The 24,663-nt window shown below is 40.9% G+C and overlaps 2 protein-coding genes and 1 non-coding gene across 6 annotated transcripts in view; 1 reads left to right on the forward strand and 2 right to left on the reverse strand.

Moving 5' to 3' along the window:
• Ythdc1 (YTH N6-methyladenosine RNA binding protein C1) overlaps positions 1-9,340 on the reverse strand; it is a 38,859-nt gene extending 29,519 nt beyond the window's left edge. For all 4 annotated transcript variants that reach the window (XM_070012752.1, XM_070012751.1, XM_070012750.1 and 1 more), the window contains exon 1: positions 8,948-9,340. In XM_070012752.1, coding sequence (XP_069868853.1) covers positions 8,948-8,975 — 28 coding nt within the window. In that variant the 5' untranslated portion in view covers positions 8,976-9,340. The remainder of the gene's footprint in view (positions 1-8,947) is intronic.
• LOC138820642 (transmembrane protease serine 11E-like) overlaps positions 9,293-24,663 on the forward strand; it is an 87,480-nt gene continuing 72,109 nt past the window's right edge. The window contains exons 1-2 of the mRNA XM_070012393.1: positions 9,293-9,535; positions 14,252-14,316. Of these exons, the coding sequence (XP_069868494.1) occupies positions 9,293-9,535; positions 14,252-14,316 (308 nt within the window). The remainder of the gene's footprint in view (positions 9,536-14,251; positions 14,317-24,663) is intronic.
• On the reverse strand, positions 21,488-21,618 carry LOC138821136 (small nucleolar RNA SNORA51). Its single transcript, XR_011370074.1, has one exon. It is a non-coding gene; the product is annotated as a small nucleolar RNA SNORA51 (small nucleolar RNA).

Here is a 24,663-nt window from a genome sequence, read left to right on the forward strand (position 1 = left end):
TCTGTGACATCAGTAAATTATAGTTAATCAAAATGTGAAAAATTAAATCTCCAAGGATATTTGGCCTATGACCTCTTTTTATATATATCCCACTATTATTAATTTTTAAAAAAGAGCTGGAAGCTTTATGGCTCACAAAGCCCATCTAGCATTTTTGAAGTTTTGCTGCCACCCTCTATAAATGAACACACTTTATTTTTACATATATTTACTAAAATATATATATCATATATATATATTATTATTTATATATATATATATACTAAAGCATATATATTTACTGAAATAAGTGGTCTAAAAGAATAGGAGGTAAGGAAATCTGGATGATCCCTTAAGAACTGGGTAGTAGGAAGTTTACAGTCTCTCTGAGCTCTAGGTTTCTAAGGTGCTTTAAAAGATCACTAGGAAAGAGAGGGGATGGCAATTGTTTGAATCTCCTGATGACTGTTTCAACCTATAAGCATTTCCTTATTGCTATCAGATTCTAATAAGCCCTGCCTACCTTTTTGTTAAGGATGGTATAGGAAGAATATAAAATCGGGCTGGGAATGTGACTTAGTGGTAGAGTGCTTGCCTAGCATGCATGAAGCCCTAGGCTGCTTTCCTCAGTACAATATAAAGAGAAAAGCCAGAAGTGCTGAGTTCAAGCCCCAGGACTGGTGGGGGGAAAAAAAAGGAAGAACATAAAATCATTTCTTCAATAAAACACACACATGTCCCAATTATCAACTTCTGCATAAGATACCATTTTAAAACTGGTGGTTGCCGGGCGCCGGTGGCTCACACCTGTAATCCTAGCTACTCAGGAGGCTGAGATCTGAGGATCGTGGCTCAAAGCCTGCCCTGAGAGGAAAGTCCATGAGACTCTTATCTCCAATAAACCACTAAAAAACCAGAAGTGATGCTGTGGCTCAAGCAGTAGAGCGCTCTCCTTGAGCTGAAGAGTGCAGGGACAGCGCCCAAGCCCAGAGTTCATGCCCCACAACCAATCAAAAACAAAACAAAATAAAATAAAACTGGTGGCTTACCAAAACAATCATTTTTGCTCAAATTCTGGGGATCCATGAGACATGGTGTCTCACATGGTTGTAGTCTGATGATGGCTAGGGCTAGAAGCATCTGAAGACTGGACAAAATCACTTCTGGCTTCCCTTGATTGGGAAGACTAAGCAACTAATAGCAAGCATTTCTCTTCTGTCACTCTCCTTTATAGTCGCTTCAGAATTGGAGAAGGATCTATTATATGGCTTGGTATATAACCCAACAGAGAAAGGATCAAGCAAAACTACTACAATGTTTTATTAATAGAGACAAAAGTAAAGGCCCACTAGCCTCAAAAAAGGACATAATTCCTTCTTGATGGGTGAAGTAGCAAAACTACTTATCCTTAAATTTCAAGAATTTTAATTGTAACTGTTAAAAGTATATTTTTTAAACTCAAACACTGGTTTTAAAAGGCCAATGAGAATTACACTAGGTATGTCCAACACATGGCTGCTGATTCTGTTAACTTCCTTCATTGGCTAGAAAAAAAACAGTGTACATGTTAGTTCACTTTTCAACTTGGAATGAATTAGTTATAAATGAAGTTATATTTCAATATTCTCACAAGCCTTTGCTGCTAAAGAGTATAATCGTTATTAGCATATCCTTTTTGGAAACAAGTAATTACCTCCTTAGCAGCAAAGGCTACTATATCTACTAGATCTAGTTCTTAAACTTCTGTGTTTTAAGTCATTTTCTGTGTCCTGAAATTTAATATTATTGTATTCTATGTAAAGAGACAGATACAGTCATACTTCACCTCAACAGAAGAGTAACATCAATATAAACAAAAGTTAATGAATGCCAAGTTGAAAAAAGTTCCATGAACATACAATTCATATACCATTTAAAGGGGGAAAAAAATTCTATGTGCCTAAAGCACAGCCCACTAAAAGTTACTCTTGATGTTCACAAAGAGAACAATAAGGTCTTTAAAAATCATTTTAAAACCTCTAAAATTGTTTCAAAAATAAGAAGTTACAAGTTTTATTTTAAATATGTGCCTTGCAACAAATTTTTTCAATTAAGTAACAGTTTCATTAACTACTATTTCCATTTAGAACTAAAATTCAATCTATCCAAATACTACATTCTAACAGCCACAAAATGCTAGTTTCAAACTCCTGTGGGGGGCGGGGGGGGGGGTTGGTTTGGGTTTTTTTCCCACTCCTAGTTTAACACAGGGTGTAGTTGCACTGTCTGTAGTCCCTGAGCATCTTTATTTTTTGCCAGTCCTGGGCTTGAACTCAGGAGTTGAGTGCTGTCCCTGAGCCTCTTTGTGCTCAAGGCTGGCACCCTACCACTTGAGCTACTGTGACACTTCCATTTTTTCTGGGTAGTTTACTGAAGATAAAAGTCTATGTACTTTACTACCAGGCTGGCTTCCAACTGCAATCCTCAGATCTCAGCCTCCTGAGTAATTTAGGATTATAGGCATGAGTCACCAGCGGCTGGCTCCCTGAGCTCCTTTTGCTCAAGGTTAGCATTCTACCACTTGAGCCAGAGCTACACTTCCAGCTTTTCTATTTATGTGATACAGGGGAATCAAACCCAGGGCTTCATGCATGCTAGGCAAGCACTTTACCACTAAGCCACATTCCCAGGCCTACTCAGAGCTTTTTTTTATGTTAATGATAATTTATTTTATTGTAAAGATGCTTTACAGAGGGGTTAAAGTGATGAATAATGAGTACATTTCTTGTCAAACATTGTTATCCACTCCTTTTTCTCCCACTATCCCTTCCCTCCCTGTTTCCTCCCCTCCCCATGTGGTAAAGTTCATTTCCAACAGTGATTGCCAGGGATAAACAAACGGAAAAAGAAAAATGAAATAAGAAATAAATAAATAGGAAGAACTAGATACAGTAATTGGTGACAAGGTCAATAACCAAAAAAAAAAAAAAAAAGACCAACAGGTTTATGTCTTGGAGTTTATTTCCATTAGCATCATTCTGTAATGGAAAGACTTGAAAAAAAATCATATTAAGTGAAGTGAGCCAGACCCAAAGAAACATAGGCTCTATGATTTCCCTCATTTGCAATAATTAGTAAATGACTAGGATGGTCCTGGCAGAGAATGGTAATAGCTCAATAGCTATAACTATACTTACAGCTTTTTAGTGGTTAATTTCTCATGGGCTTTCCTGACCAGGCTGGCTCTTCGAACTGCATTCCTCAGATCTTAGCCTCCTAAGTAGCTAGGATTGGAGGTGTGAATCACTGGCACCTAGTTGGCCACTTTTAACTCTGTATATGTTATCTACTGTGTTAAACAATAAATTTACCTGCTTAACCCTAGTATGCCTTAACCTCTGAATAACACTGGTGGAGGAGAGAAGAAAAACTCAAACTGGATATTTGGTTCAAAGAACATTGAGCTACATCAGCCCTAATTCCAGTTTTAGTAGTATGCAACCCCACATCAATGAAGAAGATAAATTGAGAACCATTTTCACTGTGTGGAAGCAATTAATCATCTTGTAAATGACTTTCATATGTCTTCTTAAACTTAATTGAAATATTATGGAGTAAATAACTACTTTCTAAAAGTACCGGAAGGCTCACTGGGACAATCCTACTCAATTCTAGTAGATTAGCTGTACTGACAATGCAAACAGCATTGTATCTTCCAAAATTTTTTACTTGGAACTGTCTTTTAAGTCTTGCCTCAGTGTTTTTTGTTTTGTTTTGTTTTGTTTTGTTTTGGGGGGGGGGGTGAGGAGGCTGGCTTGAGCTCTGGACCTGGGCACTGTCCCTGAGCATTGTATGCTCAAGGCTAGTCTTTACCACTTGAGCCACAGCTCTACTTCAGCTTTTTGGTGGCTCATTGGAGTCTCATCCATTTTCCTACCTTGGCTGGCTTTAAAGCTGAACCCTCAAATGTCAGCTTCCAGAGTAGCTAGGATTTACAGGTGTGAGCCACCCATGCCTGGCTTTTGCCTCAATCTTAAACACAAAACAAAACAAAATGAAATGTAAACTAGCTGGGTACCAGAGGCTCATGCTTGTAATCCTAGCTACTCAGGAAGCTGAGATCTGAGGATTAAGATTAAAGCCAGCTGGGGCAAAAACCCTGTGAGACTCATCTCCAATAAACCATTCAAGTCCATAAACGATTCAAATCCGGGAAGTGGTGAGGTAGCTCAAAGTGGTAGAGTGCTAGCCTAGAGCACAAAGAGCTTAGAGACAGCACCAAGTCCTAAGTTCAAGCCTTACAACGGGGAAAAAAGAAAAGAAATGTAGACTGTTAGCCTGATTCCTCTTGTAAACATAAACTCAACTGTGAAATATTTTGCATTTACATCATCTTATATGGCTAAACTCTCTTATCATTACTGATATAGGACTAGCACAATCTTTAATTGAAAAAAACTGTTAGGAAATTATGTGGAGATTCACAGGTATAGGAAAAACAAGGAAATACAAGTATAAAAAAGGACAAGAATCATTCTTACAGCCCACGAAAAACTAGGCACTATGGCTCAAGTGATAAAGTGTGAGCCTTGAGCAAAAGCAGCTCAGACAGTGCCTAGGCCCTGAGTTCAAACCCCAGGACTGGCACACACACAAAAAAGTCACAACATGAAAGCTGGGCATTAGTGGCTCATGCCTGTAATCCTAGCTACTCAGGACTCTGAGATCTGAGGATAGCTGTTTGAAGCCAGAATTTTACCTTAATCTTGAAATGTCTAGTACAAGAAACTCAAAAACCTTAACTTCAGAGATATTAATGTAGGAAACTAACCTTTATCTGTGACACAGTCATTTTACACTTTATTTTCCAACAAAGGCACCAAAGTATATTATACATTTTTAGTTTAATTCACTTAGTATAGTCTCAGTGGAGTTTGGAAATTTACAAGATCTTCTGGAGCCTCACTTCCAATTAAAGTACATTTTACATTTTACATTAAACAAGTCAGCTATTTTTTATTTTTGTCATTCAGAACTCTATTTTAGGCAAAACTCAGTTTTCAGATTTTCCTATCCTATGCAATTTCCTTCCTTATAAAAGCATGAAGCTTAGGCAGGGGCTGGTGATTCACACCTGTAATCCTAGCTACACAGGAGGCTGAGTTCTCAGGATTGCAGTTCAAAGCCAGCCTGGGCAAGAAAGTTTATCAGACACTTATCTCCAACAAACTATTCAGAAAGTGGAAGTGTGGCAGTGTGGCTCAAGTAGTAGAGCACTAGCCTTGAGAAAAAGAAGCTCCAGAGACAGTGCCTAGCCCGTGAGTTCAAGCCCCAGTACAGGCAATAATACACATACACACACACCCAGTACAGGCAATAACACACACACACACACACACACACACACACACACACACACACACACACACACACACACACACACACACACACACACACACACACAGGATATTTTTAATTTTTCCATTTTTTACTACAGGTAAGACAAAACAAAAAATACTATTTACATACTCCATGTTTTACAGAGCCATAACTGAAGGGAACAGGAAAGCTATTACCACAGGACGACAGTGAGATCCACAGTATGTTAAAGTCTTAGAGCTGTATTTTACATTGCTACCAAAGTCCAACAAGGTAAATATTTACGGCAAACACAGAATTACTTTACAAAGGCCAGTACAGACACTCTTTGCCTTCTTGGGAACTTCTAGTCTGGTTATGTGGAAATTGTTACTTATGAAAGTGGAAACTCTTTAGAAACATTTTGGGTTAAACTTTTAAAGCTGTATTTATAGAGGTTTGTAAAAGCTGAAGGCACAAAATATATACAAAATGTAACAGAAAAAGATGTATACTTTGCCTACCATGTTGCAGGGGGTTCTTGGGTTTGATCCCCAGCACTGCCAAGTGGGAGGAAAAGGCATTTACCATTAACAGCTTATATTCTAGTATATTTTGGATAAATAAGGATCCTAAGATTATCCATATTTAATAAAAGAGAATCACAAAAACATTATGGAAATTTTCCTAATGTTTCAAATCAGTAACAACAAAAGTTATAATTCCCATTTACACCTGAAGGTGTAACAATGAAATCCACCCCCAACTATACAAGCTAGTAAGAAAACAAAAGGTTTCCATTTTTCCTTGTTTAAATATAGGAGTTAAAAGTCAAGTGCTGATTCTAATTCTAGCTACAATTATGTGACAAAGATCACATAAATGATACCTACAGGAAGTGCTACTTCCACAAAGTCCTTTCCTAGCTTGCTTTGTGGTCCAGAAAACTTTATTCTAAACTGTAAAAATAAGCCCATGTCAGGTTTTTTGTTTTTTTGTGCTGGTCCTGTGCTTGGGCACTCTCAAGTTTTTTTGCTTAAGTCTAGTGGTCAACCACTTGAGCCACAGCTCCACCTCTCTTCAGACCTTGTCTCCGATCTCAGCCTTCTGAGGATTACAGGTGGTCTGTATTTAAACAAAAGTTCAAAAGTTCTGTATTTATGGAAGTTACATTAAAAAAGAACATTACCCAAAGTAGGAAAGTTCATCCTAAGTATTAGTGATAGGTGAAAACATTTTAATGATTAATATATCTGGACTAACTGCACAATCATTTTTTTGGGTCCGGTCATGGGGCCTGAACTCTGGGCCTGGGCGCTGTCCCTCAGCTCTTCAGCTCAAGGCTAGCACTCTACCACTTGAGCCACAGCACCACTTCCGGCTTTTTCTGCTTATGTGGTGCTGAGGAATTGAACCCAGGGCCTCAGGCATGCAAGGCAAGCGCTCTACCACTGAGCTATCTTCCCAGCCCTGAAACAAAACTTTTAAATAAGCCAGTGAGTCTGCAATCCTAGCTACTCAGGAGGTTGAGATCTGAAGACAAAAATTCAAACCCAACCTGAGAATGAAAGTTCCAATTAACCACCAGAAAACTGGCAAGTGGTGCTGTGGCTCAAAGTGGTAGAGTTCTAGCTGTAAGTGAAAAAGCTTAGGGACAGCACCTAGGCCCTGAGTTTAAGCCCCATGACCAAAAACAAAAAACAACAACAAAAAAAGAACTTTCTATTTTTTGCCAGTCTTGGGGCTTGCCTGGGCACTGTCCTTGAGCTTTTTTTTGGGGGGGGGGTCCAGTCATGGGGCCTGAACTCTAGGCCTGGGCCCTGTCCCTCAGCTCTTCAGCTCAAGACTAGCGCTCTACCACTTGAGCCACAACGCCACTTCTGGCTTTTTTCTTTTTGCTTATATGGTGCTGAGGAATCGAACCCAGGGCCTCTGGCATGCAAGGTATACGCTCTACCACTGAGCCACCTTCCCAACCCCCCCTTGAGCTTTTTTTTTTTTTTTTTTTTGCTCAAGGCTAGAACTCTACCACTTGAGCCACAGTGCCACTTCTGGCTTTTTTTTGTTTATATGGTATTAAAGAATTGAACTCAGGGCTTCATGCACACCACGCAAGCACTTAACCCCTAAGCCACATTCCCAGCCCCAAAACAACTTCTTTAAATAACCACTTTTCCTCTTCAATGTCTACTATTGATTTGTAAGTACAATGATCTTACTGAGTTCTTGTGAGGTACTGACTCTCATTTTTGTGTTTCGTCTCTCATCTCTAATCACCACCAGACTCCCATGTTCCATAATTCATAAACTACTGACAATCAAATGTTAAATTGTTAAGATCTAGTTTAATTACTACTAAAAGTGGACTTCTTTCTTCAAAACATATGTCCCTATTGAGTAACTTTCGGAAGTTTAAAGATGGAAGCTAAAGGTATTATAACCCAATCAACAATCTGGTTGACGACAAGGCATTACCTGAAGAATATTCCCAAACTTGTCATTATAGTTGAGAGCAATTAATGGAAACTTTATACTCTCCAGATGTAGAAACCAGTAAAACTGAAGAGGATCACACACTTAACCAACGACTCGAGTCCACTTAAAAGTAATTAGCCACACAAATCAGTCACACAGAAACGTGACAGATACCGGGCCAACAACTGTGACTGTTCCAAGATGACTACGGTGATCTTAAGGTGAGAAAAACAAAAATACAAAACAAAACAAAAAAAAAACTTGGCATCACTGTACAAACAGGTACTGACACAGAACCCGCTGTAAGAACCACGTCTAGGAACTCGGTATTTTGAATGCAATGACATTCGACCCCAGAAACACGGGGGTTTCCATGTTCCCCCTCCAAGTCTCTCAACACTTGCCCCCATCGGGTTGGCTCTGGCTAAAATGGCCTCGGGGAGCTTATAGGAGCTGAGTGCGACCTGTTTCTTCCAGAAACCGTTGTCAGGACCTTTGTAGGGGGTAAAGGCGAAATTTACAGGCCTTAAGGCACAGCATGTTTTCAAGGATCATGATTTATTTCCCAACCAAGTAATGTGTTCGAGGAACATAAAACACATAGCTCTTGCCACGGTGCCCGTTTGCCGCACCAAGAGTGTTTCTCGAGATGAATAAACCGCCGGCGTCCCTGAATACCAACTGACTTTTTAACTCCACTACCAGGGCTGAACTGCGGCGGCACGTAGCGTGTTCGAATCCAGCCTAGCCCCCAAAGGGTCTTCCCCGCCCCACCCCCCCACCCCCGAAAATGCGCATTACAGCCGCATAACCGACCCGGAAATCAGCCCGCGAGGCCTGTAACGCGGAACCCAGGCCCCGCTCCCCCGGCCGCTCCCCGGCCGGCTCCCAGCAAAGTCTGGGCTGGAATCCGGATCCAAGAACCACCCGCGGCGACGGGAAACGTTAGCCCCCCCCCCCCCGGGAGCCCCGAGGACGAGGGGCCCGGGCCCGGTCTCTCGCTGAGGGGGGTCCCGGCGTGTGGGGTGGAGCGGGCCGACCGGCTCCGCGCGAGGCCCGCCAACCCCCTCCCAACCCCCACCCCGCGCCGGGCAACGACCACCCCCCGGCCCCGGCCCCGGCCCCGCCTCCGCCCGTCACCTTTCCCCGCACTAACCTTTCTCCTCCCGGCTGTCGGCCGCCATTGCTCCCCTCCGGGTTCCGCCGCTGCCGCTATCGCCGCTGCCGCTCCCGCCGCCGCCACCAGATCGCGACTCGCGCGGGCGCCGCCGCCGCCGCGGCAGCAGTTGCACGAGCTGGTCCGTCCGTCCGTCCGTCAGTCCGGCCGGCGGGCTGGCGCGCTTCGCCCCGGGCCTCTCTCCCACTCGCCCGCCTCGACGCGCCCCTTCTCGAGACCCTGTCTCCCTGTTTCCCCCTTCCCTCCGTTTACCACAGCCCAGGCTTCAGCCTTCCCGCTGGGGAATCGATACGGGAGGGGTAAAAGAGGAGGGAACTGAAACAGATGGCGACGGCGGGCGGCGCTAAAATGGAGCCTGCTTCCTGCGTGAAACAATCCCGCTCCCGAAATGCCCTGCGCTGTTTACGCTCCGTTCCTCCTGGGGAACGTCACAGTGCGGAGAGGGGCGGGGACACGGGGCGGCAGCGGGTCGTGACGTCAGCGCGTCTCCGTGAGCCCGCCCCCCCTCCCGCGGCCCGGAAGTCCGGTCATTTGCAATGGAAGATCTCTGTGGCTGCTTGCGTGCTAGTAAGCTGCGTGCAATTAAGTGATTTAAGTTCATCAAAAGGGGCGTTATGTGAACTTTTACTCCTTCACAGATTCAATCAACTATACTAGGTTTCTAGTTAGTATATATCTATAGAGAGAGAGCCGAAGTTTATGAACAAGTATGTTTTCATAAGTCTGTTAATGTGCATGTATGCGTATGTACGTATAGTATGTATATATGTTTAGGATCTAAAGCTCTGCCCCATCTGAGTTATAGTCTAGTTAAGTAGGCAAGGCTTTCAGCTTTAAAATTATGATGAATTGGGCTTGGAAGTTGGCTCGGTAGAGTGCTTGCAATGCATGCATGAGACCCTGGGTTCGATTCCTCAGCCCCACATAAGCAGAAAAAGCCAGAAGTAGCGCTGTGGTTCAAGTGGTAGAGTGATAGCCTTGAGCTGAAGAGCTGAGGGACAGCACCCAGGCCCGGAGTCAGGCCCCACGACTGGAAATATATATATAATGAATTATATGAAAGATGCAAAAGGTTTATTGATAGGAGAAAGGTTGGTTGGGAAAAATAGTAAAAAGTCTTTATGTTGAGGTGAAGGCATACCTAAAAGGTGAACACTAGATAAATATGGGTAGAGCTAAGATTTTGTTGTTACACACATACAGAGGTTTTAAGACAGACACCACTCACTCTCTTCAGTCAGAGATCTAAGGAAAAAAAAAGAAAACAGACTTGGAACCAAGGTCATGAGTGAAAGGACAAGAGGCTGAGATGTTTCAGAAAAAACCACAAATTAGAAATAAGAACTTAATAAACTAAAACAATATGGTATAGAATCTTCAGGGAGTCACCATTTATAGATTGAGCCCACTAGTAGATGGAAGTAGAAAATGTCTTGGATATACACCTGTAAAGTCTAAAAACAAGTCTGCACAAGTTTTAGGTAATTAGCACTCTTCTGAGATAAGAAAATCTGGAGTCTCTGAGACAAACTGTTCAGGTGAGGGCAAATCATTTATCACAAGCTACAAACTAGTACCTGCTAACCTGAGACTTTGCCTAGACTGGCATAGTGCTTATGTGCTTTTACTGAGGCCCTTTAAAAAAGCCTTTAAGGCAGGCTTAGATACCTTACATTTGTAAACCTAGCTCCTCAAGAAGCTGAGATCTGAGGATCTCAGTTTGAAAAGGAAAGTAGGAAAGTCCATTAGACTCATTTCCAATTAACAACAGAAATGCTGGAAGTGGATCTATAACCTTGTAAAGAAAAGCTCAGAAACACTGCCCAGGCCCAGAGTTCAAGCTCCAGGACAGGCACACACATTCGCATGCACACACAAAGCCTTTAATGGGGACAATCACTTTCCAATGACTGGGCCTCTGTAAGTCACTTCCTTTTGGTTTCGTAAGCCCTGTCCAATGTTACTCATTGAAGTGTACATCCATCAAAAAATGTTTACATGGGGCTGGGAAGATGGCTCAGTGGTAGAGCAATTGCCTTGCATGCCTGAGGCCCTGGGTTCGATTCCTCAGCACCACATAAGCAAAAAGAAAAAAGCCAGAGTGGCGCTGTAGCTCAAGTGGTAGAGCGCTAGTCTTGAGCTGAAGAGCTGAGGGATAGCGTTCAGGCCCAGAGTTCAAGCCCCATGACTTACCAAAAAAAAAAAAAAGCAGTGATCTGAGTAATGTGTAATGGCTAGTAATTTAGTAGAGAGAAAATTAGATATTACATACTCCAAGTAGGGGAAAAAATTCATCATGAGGCCCTTAGTTCAAACTCCAACAATACATAAAAGAGAGATCAACATGCTCTTTACCCAATGTTTTATTTTATCTTATGATTTTAAATAATATATATTTACATATATATATATATATATATATATATATACAGCTTGCATAAAAATTATTTTCTCAAAATAATTGGCTCAAAGTGATAGAGTGCTAGTCTTGACCAAAAGAGCTAAGGGACAGCACCCAGGTCCTGAGCTGAAGCCCCACAACTGAAAAAATATTTTTTCTCTTTTTGTGGTGTGTGTGTGTGTGTGTGCGTGTGTGTGTGTGTGTGTGTGTATGTGTGTGTGTGTGTGCGTGTGTGTGTGTGTGTGTGTGTGTGTGTGTGTGTGTGTGTGTGTGTGTGTGTGTGTGTGTGTGTGTTGGTCCTCAGGCTTCAGCTCAGGGCCTGGGTGCTGTCCCTGAGTTTCTCAAGGCTTGTGTCCTACCACTTGAGCCCAACTCCATTCTGGCTTTTTTGATTGTTAGTTGGTAATAAGAGTCTCATAGACTTTCCTGCTTGAGCTGGCTTTGAACTGCGACCCTCAGATCTCAGCCTCCTGGGTAGCTAGGATTATAAATGTGAGCCACTGGCACCTGGCTAAAATTATTTGTTACTATTTTTATAGCTAGCTAGCTAGCTAGCTAGCTAGGCCAGGATCATGGTTGGAAGAACCACTGAAAGAACTCAGTGGCCACTCTATATAATAGTCACATGACATCTGCTATCTGTTCCTCTTCTGTTTTGGTGTATAAATGGTTCTTGAGACTGAAACTGTCTCCTTAAGTTCAAGGTTAACTTCTGATGAATTTTAACTGTGTTGGCTAATCTTGATTATCAACTTGGATTGAAATGAACCCAGCAGATTATTAATGCACGCTTCTGGGTATGTACTGAGGGCAGTGTGGTTTCAATGGCAATTAACTAAAAGCCCACACTGAAAGTGTTTGGCACCATCCCATAAGACTAAAGGCTCAGATAGAATTAAAAGAATGAAAAGAAAAATTCCATGTAGCTCAGACATCCCCCACCCTCCACCCCTCTCTCTCCTTCCTGATCTCCCTGATCACTTGATCACTTCTTGACCAGGTCTGCTTAGAAATATTCCTCCCACATCAGACTGGGAAGGTGGCTCAGTGGTAGAGCGCTTGCCTTGCATGCATGAGACTCTGGGTTCAATTCCTCAGTACCACATAAGCAAAAAGAAAAACAGCCAGAAGTGGCGCTGTGGCTCAAGTGGTAGAGTGCTAGCCTTGAGCTGAAGAGCTGAGGGACAGCGCCCAGGCCCAGAGTTCAGGCCCCACGACAGGACCCCCCCCCAAAAAAAAGAAATATTCCTCCCACAAAAATGACATCATGAATCAAAATAAATTGTTACTTCCTTTAATTTGTTTGGGTCAGGTATTTTGTCATATCAATAAAAGTCTAACCAGTGCAGTAACCTTCCCTCAAAATTGCCATTCTAGTCAGACACCAGTATCTCACCACTGTAACACTTACAAACAACACAAATCTATTTCTCACATTTCTTTAGACTAGGGACTCCATGCCCAAGCTGATTCTGAAATGGACCCTGAGATGGGGCCCAAGCTGGTATTCCATTTTGAGCTTTGCCTTTGTTTTAGGGATTTTAGATTTGATGGGCCTCGTTCCTGGAATGAAATAAATGCATCTGGTCCCCCTCCCCTTAACAACCTAACCCACCCTTGATTGTTGAGTTAAAGACTGACCCATAAAACAGATAGGTTGTAATCTGGCTCAAACTGGTGACACCACTTACTTAAGGTAAACCCTGCCTTTTGCACAGGCTTATGGCAAACTCCACCTTTTGCCCACCAAAAGGTAGACCTTGCCTTACCCACTAAATTTGCTTGCCATTTTAAACCAAGGTGATAGGCTGGTTTAAACAGCCATAGACAAACTGTAACCTCATTGGCCACCTGTGTGTGGTCTGGTATGACTGTACAATCCTTTGTGTGTGTTATGATCTCATTGGTCACCTACGTGTGACCAGGATTGACCTCATGGATTTCGCCTTTAAAAAACAAAGAATGGGGGCCGCTCGGGGTTGCTGTGGCCCTGACTGGTCAGTGTAGGAACCTTCTCAATAAAGTTGCTTCCTTGTTAACAACTTCGTTGCAGTGGGCTCTGTCACTCTGGACAACTAGGTGGGCTTGCCTGCCTGAGTAGTGGTCTTCCTACTACAATTCCAGATCTGGTATTTAATGAAGTCCTACTTTCTTATAGATGGAACCTTGTAGCTTTGGGTTCATGGTGGAAGAGATCACAAGTTACCAGCAGCCTATAATTACTTGTTTTAGACAAGGTCTTGTTATGTAGCGCATACTGCTCTCAAACCCAAGATACTCAATTTCTGGAAGACTGGGATTTCACGGATCTGTCTCCACATTGGCTGTGGGGCCTCTAAAAGGACATTAATCCTATTCACAAAGGTTATACTATATGATCTAATCACCCTTCGTAAGGTTACATTCTAATACCATTATCTTAACAACAACCAATAACTATATTGAAGTAACAACTGGTTTATGTAACTCATTATGAGTAGGTTGTAGCATTCTATAACTTTCACTGAATCTCAGGTTTTGTATGATCCTCTAGGTTAACCATAACAGCTACTCAAAAGCTGCTTTTGCTGAAAAACACTCCCCTACTTAGCTCAAGAAGGAAGTAAGTGCAGGATAAACACTAAGTATCCCTGACATGGCTTCGCCCCTGTGTCCTTTGCCCTAAGCCATTCTCTCAAGCAACCATCCTAGAATTCAGGAAGGAACAGACCAGAGCAAACCACCTACCATGTGTAACTGACCTGCTTATCTTGAATACCTTGATCACCTCCTTAATGAAGTGATAAAAATTTCTTCTGAACCCCTCTCAATACACTACAAGGACTAAGACCAGCAGAACATTCCTGTGACTGAAACTGTTTATGCATACCTTTTGCCTCTAGTTCTTTGTCTATTTCAACCTACTATCACTTTTGATTATTCTGAAGATGGCTGAATATGGGCCGATGTACCTACTTTCCCTTTTCCTATAACCATTGTAACAAATTTAATGGAATAAATTTCATAAATGCTGCATAATAAATTTCAATTCTCTGCCCTTCTCCGCTGTTGTCTTTTTACTTGAGGGCTAGTGGCCTGACCTTACATAAGGTATCTCAGGAGTTTGAACCTTGGGCCTAAAATTCCAGTTTCATTACCTGTCTATAGCTGCTGAAAGGAATAGAAATAGGAATGGTTCCAAAGTCACTACTTCTGCAATGTTGAAATGAATAAAAACAAGAATCATTCTCTGTGTGGCTGAATGTTTGAGTCACTCTTTGACTATAAACAGTGAAGATTGTTCCAAAGAAAATAGCAGAAACAGGAAAGATTATCTTAGTTATCAACCCAGTCTAATTTTCAAAGGTAGTTCTTCCTTTATTCTACCTTAGACTTGGGCAGATACCTCCTCTTGTTACGATCATTTTCCCTTTCATCTCAAATAACATGAATGGTTCCTTGTTTCTGTGAGCAAAAAACAAAACAAAACAAAAAACACAAACCCAGAGGAAATGAACGAATTAGCATAATAATAGTAAAATATGCAATGAGAAATGTTCAATTGTTCCACACAGTCTAAAATAGAGCATTATAATGTATATTTGAACTCTTCTCTGATAAAATGTAATCTAAATAGTTCTGCCTTTTTCCTTATATTCTTTTGGAGTATGCTTGGATTGATCTGCCTTTCATTGTTGTAAACAATATTGTTTTTCAGTCAGCTAAAAAGTACCTAGCTCTCCTTTGGCAAGTCCAGTAATTCCTATGATTTAAACATCATGAATAACTTCTCACCTGAGGTTAGTTTCTCCTTTTCATGCCTTTTCTAGGGTGTCTCATTTGTAGCTCAAGTTTTTTTGTAGGTCAATTTCTTAACTCACCCTTCCTTCCCTCTCTGCCTCTTTGTCTCTGTTTCTCTCTTTTGATGGGCAAGTATCAGGCAAACACTGTATTACTGACCTACATCCCTAAGAATAAATCTATCTAAGCTAAATCTATCTATCTGTCTGTCTGTCTGTCTGTCTGTCTATCTATCTACCTACATAACTATCATCTACCTACCTACCTACCTACCTCCTACCTACCTACCTACCTACCTACCTACCTACTTATTTGCAGTACTAGGGTTTGAACTCAGGAACTCTCACTCTACCAGAGAGTTCTCTACTTGAGCCATATACCCAGCCTTCTGGGAGGTCAATTTAAAAATCTCAACAAAGCCAGCACCAGTGTCTCATGCTTATAATCTTAGCTACTCAGGAAGCTGAGGTCAGAGGATTGTGGTTCAAAGCTAGCCTGGGCAGAAAAGTCCATAAACCACACAGAAAAACCTGGAAGTAGTGCTGTGGCTCAAGTGGTAGAGTGATAGTCTTGAGCACAAAGAAGCTCAGGGATAGCACCCAGGCTCTGAGGTTAAGCCCCAGGACTGGCAAAAGAAAAAAAACAAGATGCAGGACACCGGAATCAAATATAGTGACAACAGGGGTGGTGCCATGGGGAAGAACATACAAAGAAACAAACAAAAAAACACACACACACACAGTACAATACATGTACATTTAAAAAAAAAAACCAGCAACAAAGATAAAACCTCTTATGTTCCTATCTTGGGGTTCGTTTTGCTTAGCATTAGGTTATATGGTCATATGTACATAGCTTTTGACCTCTCCTGCTTGTCCTAGACATATACTAGTTATTGCAAATAAGGGAAACCATGGAACCTATGTTCCTTTGAGTCTGGCTTACTTAATATAATTTTTTTCCAAGTCTTTCAATTTCCTAACAAATGGGGCAATGTCATTCTATCTGATGGAGGCGTAGAATTCCTTTGTGTATATATATACCACATTTTCTTGATCCATTCATCTCCTGAGGGGAATTTGAGTTGGTCCCATATATTAGCTATGGTGAATAATGCTGCAATAAACATAGTTGTGCTGATAGCTTTAGCATGGCCTTGTTTGTGATCCTTTGGGTAAATGCTAAAAGTGGGATTGCTGGGTCTATGTGGAATGCTTTGAGGAACCTCCAAACTGCTTTGCAAAGTGGTTTCCCAAAGTGAAACAAGTTTACACTCCCTCTAACAGTGCAATAGAGTTCCCTTTTAGCCACATCCCCTCCAGCATCTGTTGTTATTAGAGTTCTTGATTATAGCCATTTTAACTGGGGTGAGGTGGAATTTCAATGTTGTTTTGATTTGAATTTCTTTTATGGCTTAAGAAGTTGATCATTTCTTCATGTGTCTGTTGGCCATACATTTTTCTGATTTGGGGAGGGGAAGGGAAATAAAATACTGAAATAAGGATATAGGATGACCATTGTAACAATGAGATGTTCAAGACAGTGTTGAAAATGAACTTTACAACTTTGCATGGGGGAGGTTGGAGAGGGGAGGAAGGAGTTGAGGAGCGGGGGAGGAAAGGGATGGTAGGGGAAAAATAAAGGAGCGTGTAACAGTGCTTAAGAGGAAATGTACTCATAACCTTGTTCATGTAACTGTAAACCCTCTGTACAGTATCTTTACAACAAAAAATATATATTAAGAAAAAACAACAACAACAAAAACTCAACAGTACCTGACCTGGATCCATGATCAACTACCCTCAAGTTACTTCTCCATCAAGTTATTTGTGAAAGATATCTGGGAATGATTTTGGTAACTCAACTCACATACCCAACATTTGCAGTAGGATAGTGAAAGGGAAATGGAGCACAATGGATGACTAATTCACATTTTTAGGAGCAAGAGTTTTGACAGTACAAACATGCAGCACTATGGAGACATCTAAAAGGGAAATAATTACATGAATTATTCATGTATTACCTTTGTGAAATGTTCTCTTATTGCACAAGAAGCATGTATAGTTTTCAGGTGATTTATATCTCATCTAGGAATTCTTCTTGGACTAAACCTTCCCTGACAAAATTAGGTGACTCTCTTTCATTCCTTCTGTATGTGTACCTATGTCCTTTACAGCACTTTCAATTTTAGATAAACTGTAAGATATTATATAGAGTGTCCTTGGCATGCAAGGAAACCACATACAAATTTAATGAAAAGAAGAAATTATAGAGATTAAAAGAGAGAAAGAAGGTCAAGCATTAGAAAGTCAGTATTCTTCCAGCATTCAATTAGCTCTATATATTATTCTCTGTATGCTTTCATTTTCTCATTTGTTCAATAATGTAGTGTACTTGAACTCTCCTTGGCTCTAGGCAAGTCCTGCACTTACAATTTCTTCACATATAAAATGAAGATAGCCGGGCGCTGGTGGCTCACGCCTGTAATCCTAGCTACTCAGTAGGCTGAGATCTGAGGATCACGGTTCAAAGCCAGCCCGGGCAGGAGAGACCGTGAGACTCCTATCTCCAATAAACCACCAGAAAACCGGAAGTGGCGCTGTAGCTCAAGTGGTAGAGCGCTCGCCTTGAGATGAAGAGCTGAGGGACAGCGCCCAGGCCCAGAGTTCAAGCCCCACGACCGACAAAAAAAAAAAAAAAAAAAAAAATGAAGATATTACCAAGCACAGAGAATTATGGAGACCAATGAGCATGTATATGATGGTTCATTCACATGTATAAAATACTATAAAAATTTCAAGTATGTCTCAGTAGATTTCAGGTTCTTCAGGTTCTTTCTAGTTCTAATTTTCCATCATTCAAATCCATAGTGCATGGTAAAAGTCATACATCACTGTTTTTTGTTTGCTTGTTTTGGTCATGGGGCTGGAACTCAGGGCTTGGGAGCTGGCTCTGAGCTCTTTTGCTCATGGCTAATGCTCTACCACTTAGAGCCACAGCACCACTTCCAGTCTTCTGGTAGTTAATTGGAGATAAGAGCCTCATGGACTTTCTTGCCAGGCAGGCTTTGAACCATGATCCACAGATCTCAGTTTCTTGAGTAACTAGGATTACAGGTATGAGCCACCAGTGTCCAGTACATCACTGTTTTATATTTTTCTCTTTTGATTAAGCAGCAGTTAAAAGAACCTAGAGGAGACCTCTCACCTGAGTACATTTAGACTTAATTATTCCAGACTTCCTTCAGCTTTCCGAAGAATCTATCCAAAAATATATAGATCCAAGACACATGAGAAATTTGTTTGGTTGGCTGTATGGCAGACCCGCAGCTGCTACTGTGTATGTGACTGAGCTTTTTCCTAAAGGACTTCAAGGCAAGAATGTTCCTATTAGGCAATGCTTCCATCAAAGATGACTCATTCAAGACTAGCACAACTGGTTTAGACACCAGCACAGGTTAAGAAAGGTACTAGAAAAAGAGGGAAAAGCTCAGCAGCTGAGTTTGCACTTAATGATTGCATCTTCTTTTCCAAGGGTTAGCTAATGTTTTAGAGAAAGAAAAACAAAGCAAAAAGCCACTGATGTTTGAAATTGATATGAAAAGACTTTCTGAAGATAATACCTTTCTCCCTTTCCTTCATCTAAAGCTTTTTGTATTTTGTTGTTATTTGTTTCATTTTGATTTTGAGACAGGTTCTCGCTTTACATACTGAAACTTAAAAAAAAATATATCTGTCTCAGACCTCTCTGGTGTTGGACTTGAGCCTTAATTTTATGTCCCGACGCTCTATTCTTATTTCCTTCCCTGCCTGTCTCATTATTTTTCCCCTGACAAGTGTTGCTTGAACATTAGACAGCACTACATGAAGTATTGCTTTCCGATATAAAATAAAAGGTTTAAATTTGATTCTTCTTTTTTTTTCTTTTCACCTTCAAAACAAGGTCAGAATGCTTCATTAATTTATGTCATCATGCACAGGGACCATTCTAATCTCTATTTGTTCCTACCTCAGAGAATATGCTGCCAAAGCAAGCCTGAACTTGATCTTCAGCAGAATTGCCCCAATTATACCACAGATAGATTCACAAGAAGCCAGACGCAGGTGGCTTACACCTGTGATCCTAGCTATTTAGAAGGCTGAGATCTGAGGATTGCACTTTAAAGCTAGCCTGGGCAGGAAAAGCCCAAGAGACCCTCATTTCCAATTAACCACCAACAAGCTGGAAATGGAGCTGTGGCTCAAATAGTAGAGTGCTAGCCATGAGCAAAAGAAAACGCTAAGATAGACAATTCTGAGGGTCCCTGAGTTCAAATCTTAGGACTAGCAAAAAATAAAAAAGCAAAAAAAAAGGGGGGGTGGAATTTTGGAATCACTTTCTCTATAAATCTACTTAGAAACTATTCAGTTTGTTCAATAGGTCACATTATTCTTTGCATATTTGTTCTCATCTGTAAGCATTTTTTTTTTCTGGTCGTGGGGCCTGAACTCTGGGCCTGGGCGCTGTCCCTCAGCTCTTCAGCTCAAGGCTAGCACTCTACCACTTGAGCCTCAGTCCCACTTCCGGCTTTTTCTGCTTATGTGGTGCTGAGGAATCGAACCCAGGGCCTCATGCATGCCAGGCAAGCGCTCTACTACTGAGCCAACTTCTCACACCCTGTAAGCATATTTTGATCGCTGGGAATTCAAAGTACTTTAGAAAGTTACTATGCAGATTTAGCAAGTACATCATAGGTTTTATTGGGCAAAGGGTAGCAAGTGCTCAAAAATGATAGCTACAATAAAAATAACATTGTTATCATTGCTATTATATGTTCCCAATTCCTGGATTTAAGAGAAAAAAAAGACAAAACTATTTGCCTACAATAAGTGGTGAGGCTATTGGAACAGGGCAATTGCTTCAGAAGGAGTGTTGAACTTTTGTCTCCTTTGAGAAAGAAATTACTGTTAGTAATGATCATCTAATTTTTCATTTTCCATGTATCTATGAATGAATCCCCTGAGTAGTACTGACTACTGTCATTGCTGTTCTGAAATTTTCTTCTCATTGAATTTTTGAGCTGGGACTGGTGACGCACAGCTGTAGCTCTAGTACTCTAGAGACTGAGGAAGGAGAATGTTGAATTTGAGACCAGTGTAGGCTTTATAGCTAGAACTTGTGTCAAAAATATAAATGTACCTAGTCCAAAGAGTAAAAGTAACAGCTGCTCATGACAAATCATCTAAAAGAGGTCATTAACAGAAATAAAGAATACATAAGAAAAATCGGGATTAGAGGAAAGTTTAGTTTGGGCATATTTTTAGTCCTAAGTTCCAGAATTTAAACACATGCATTATCTCACTAAAGTTTCATAACTCTTTCAGGTAGGTATCCTTTTATGCAATACTGAGGAATTGAGCCCAGAGCTTCATGCATGCTAGGCAAGCACTCTACCACTAAGCCACATTCCCAGCTCTCTAATATTCTTTACTGAATTATTTGAGAAAAATATATAAAAGGACATTACCCTTGATCCACATTGAATAATCTTTATCCCAAAGGGATCCAAAAATATATGCAGGACTTGCTGGTGTATTCTCAAATGAAAACATGATAGCTACATATCTATGTGGAACATAAGTAGAAAACAAGTATCATTTAAAATTAAAATTAATTATATTGCTTATTACTTGGAAGGCAAGTGGTACCAGAAACTTCTGTACTATGTCCATCCTTTTGTTTTTTTTTTTTTCGGTCCGGTTGTGGGGCCTGAACTCTGGGCCTGGGCGCTGTCCCTCAGCTCTTCAGCTCAAGGATAGCACTCTACCACTTGAGCCACAGTGCCATTTCCGGCTTTTTTTTTCTGCTTATGTGGTGCTGAGGAATTGAACCCAGGGCCTCATGCATGCAAGGCAAGTGCTCTACCACTGAGCCACCCTCCCAGCCCTTTCATTCTTTTTTTTTGTAAAAAAATAAAGATAGTAAGATAAATCAATTGCTTACAAAAAATATTTTAGCTAGTCTTCCATTTTCCTTCCCTTTCCCAAGAAGAGGCTGAGCAGTTAAAGAGAGAAATAATGTACAGCTTCCACAATTTATGTAAAGGATATATGTGTCATAGTCGTTTGAATCTTATTTGACAGAACATCTCAAGTCAAATGCTTTAGAGGAAAGTTTGGTAGAATGACCACAGAATCATAGAGCTGAGGCAACACACACACACACATACACACACACACACACACACACACACACACACACACACACACACATATATATGTATATATATATATATATATATATATATATATATATATAATTTGCCTTAAAATGATGATGAACTATCTACATTTTTCCCCCCTTGTCTCCCCATTCACAATACAGACTAGGCACAGGCCTGAGCTGAGGTGTATATGGGGTAGGTTTACTCTGCCTCTTCTTTCTATACAGTCAGTGTAAGAACACAGCCTGTGGTAAGCACCCAGAGGCCTTCTACATTTTTTTTAATGCCAAAAGATAGGAGCTTTTAGCCGGGTGCTGGTAGTTCATGCCTATAATCCTAGCCACACAAGAGGCTGAGATCTGAGGATCATAGTTCAAAGTAAGCCTGAGCAGGAAAGTCTGGGTAAGACTCTCATAGCCTTAGGAAAACTTGCATAGAGAATGCTCTGATTCTTTGTTGGTTACCTCCTTAAATGGCTTGAACCACCTACCTCTGAGTAGCCTCTAAGTATAAAGTTGAGGTGTATCTTCCCTAGATAGAAAGGTTCTGCTGGTACCTGAGCTTGTAACTGAGTATGTCCATATAAAGTCTGCTTTTGTTAAGCCTTGATCTCCACCCCAAGCATGTGATTGTTGTCTTTAAAAGCTTGGTGCATGGCTGGGAATGTGGATTAGTGGTAGAGTGCTTGCCTAGCAAGCATGAAACCCGGGGTTTGATTCCTCAGTACTACATAAACAGAAAAAGCCAGAAGCAGCACTGTGGTTCACATGGTAGAGTGCTAGCCTTGAACAAGAGAAGCTCAGGAACAGTGCCCAAGCCCTGAGTTCAAGCCCCAGGACTGGCAATCAATCCATCCATCTATCCATCCATCCATCCATCCATCCATACATACATACATACATACATACACACATACATACATAAAGCTTGGTGTAAGCTCTGTTCAGGACTGCTGGTCTTTGAAACAGAAGTCCACCATACAGTCACCAGTCTTTTAATAAAGATTCCTGATTCCAACTATCAAAATGTGGCTTCTCCATTTTCTTGCCATATAGCATAACCACCAGAAAATCAGGAATGGTGCTGTGGCTCAAAGTGGTAGAGTGCTACAAAAAGAGCTCAGGAACAGTGCCCAGCTCCTGAGTTCAAGCCCTAGGACTGATAAATAAAAAAGAAAAGACAAAAAAAGAAAAATAGAGGCTCTTGTGAGGAGCAGATGGCTTATGCCTGTAATCTTAGTTCTTAGGAGACTGAAACCTAAGGATCACAGTTCAAAGTCAGCCCAGGCAGAAAAATCTGCAGATTCTAGCTCCAACTAATTAATTAATTAGCAATTTTTGCTTAACTGGAAGATTGGTTCAAGTGGTAGAGCACCAGCTATAAGCGAGGGGGTGGGGATGGGGTGGGGGGCAGCACAAGGCCTTCAGTTCAAGTTATGATACCAGCATGAGAAAAACAAAAGATAGAGGCTCTTCAAAACAAAACAAAACAACAACAAAAACTCCCTAGATATTGGAACAAATAGCCCTTGATAAATTATAAATAAGTGAACCACATCAACAACAACAACAAAAATTGAGTAAGTAAAAAAAATGCAGAATTTACTCCTATGTGATTACAAATTAACCATCGAAAGTGGCATAGCATCTACTACCTTGTGGATATCTTTAATGGATCTGAGTCAGCTGCAGACTGCTCCTAACACAGTATTACCCAGTATTAGATGGCTGACAAATTATTTGTAATAGTAGAACAGCTCCAAGCGAACCTCTGAAAAGAACTCACACTTACCAAAATTATACTAAGAGTTCAGAGACCCTGAACCAAACTCAGGAAACTGTCAAACCAGAGTTCTAATTTACAAACAGAGCAAAGCAGTCAGGCCACGTGGGTTTTCTGAATCAAAAAGTCTGGCAGCGAGGAATAAAGCCTTGAGCAGTAAAGCCTGAGCAACTGATTGAGGAAACCCAAACCTGTCTGCAACTTTGGGAGCATCTGGAATCATAGTTTGCCATCTCCAAGGCACAAAAACAGGTTAAAAGCGGCTTGTGAACAAAACAGACCAATGTGTTACCATTTATTTCGCCATTGTTTCAAGTTTTGATTTTTAGGGTGTCACACTTTTTTTCCTCCATTATAAACAAAACAGTAACCAGGCACTAGAGGCTGAGCTTTATAATTCCAGCTACTCAGGCAGATGAGATCTGAGAATCACAGTTGTAAGGCTAGTTCAGACAAATTCCCAAGAGACTCATATCTCTAATTAACTAGCAAAATTTCAGAATTGGAGGTGCAGCTCAAGTGGTACGATGCTAATAGTAGAGGAGAAGCCAAGCAAGAGCTTGAAGCTCTGAGTTAGCCTCAGTACTGGCATAATAAATAAATAAAGAAGTAGTAATTCCTGAGCTAAGCAGGATCATTTATTTTCGACTTTTGAACTACTATCAGTTCATTTTCTTTCAAGTCACCATTGTTTCATATTGTTAGTTATGATTAATACATTTGTTAGTGCTTTTAGAAAAGAAATGACAAGCCAGATACCTTTGGCTCACATTTGTAACCCTAGCTACTTAGGAGGCTGATATCTGAGGATTGGGGTTCAAAGCCAGGCAAGGCAGAAAAGTCCATGAGACTTTTTTGTTGTTGTTGTTAGTCATCAGCTTGAACTCAGAGCCTGGGTACTATCCTGAGCTTTTTCACTTAAGGCTAGCACTCTACCACTTTGAGCCACAGCACCAGTTCTGATTTTCTGTTGGTTAATTGGAGATAAGATACTCAAGGACTTTCCAGCCCCGGCTGGCTGCAAGCTGTGATCCTCAGATCTCAGCCTCCTGAGTAGCTAGGATTACAGGCATGAGCCACAGTGTCTGGCTACCTAGTATTTCTGAGTAACGCAGTTACAGATTTTTAAACAAATTAACTCTAAATAGGAATTTTATCATGTTCGTTTTGTTCAGATATGCTTAATTATTGCTAATGAAACAGAAAATTCTCAGATCTAGTAATCCCTTACTGTACTCTTATATTAGAAAATTGAGTAAGTGCAGAGTAAGAAAGCATTCTTCCTTTTATTGTCTCCAAAATCAAGCTTAGTTGAAGGCTGTAAGCCTTAATAGCAAGATTATAGTCCTGATGTTTTTCTTTTTCTTTTCTTTTCTTCTTTTAAGTGGGGAAAGGCTGGTTTTAGGCTTGAACTAAGAGCACAGGTGCTGTCCCTGAGTTTTTTTGCTCAAGATTAGTACTTTGCCACTGAGTCACAGCTCCATTTCTGACTTTTTTGGTGATTAATTGGATATAAGAGTCTTACAGGGG

Source organism: Dipodomys merriami, unplaced genomic scaffold, assembly GCF_024711535.1.
Source record: "Dipodomys merriami isolate MVZ:Mamm:240054 unplaced genomic scaffold, mDipMer1.0.p SCAF_9, whole genome shotgun sequence".
Classification (NCBI taxonomy): domain Eukaryota; kingdom Metazoa; phylum Chordata; class Mammalia; order Rodentia; family Heteromyidae; genus Dipodomys; species Dipodomys merriami.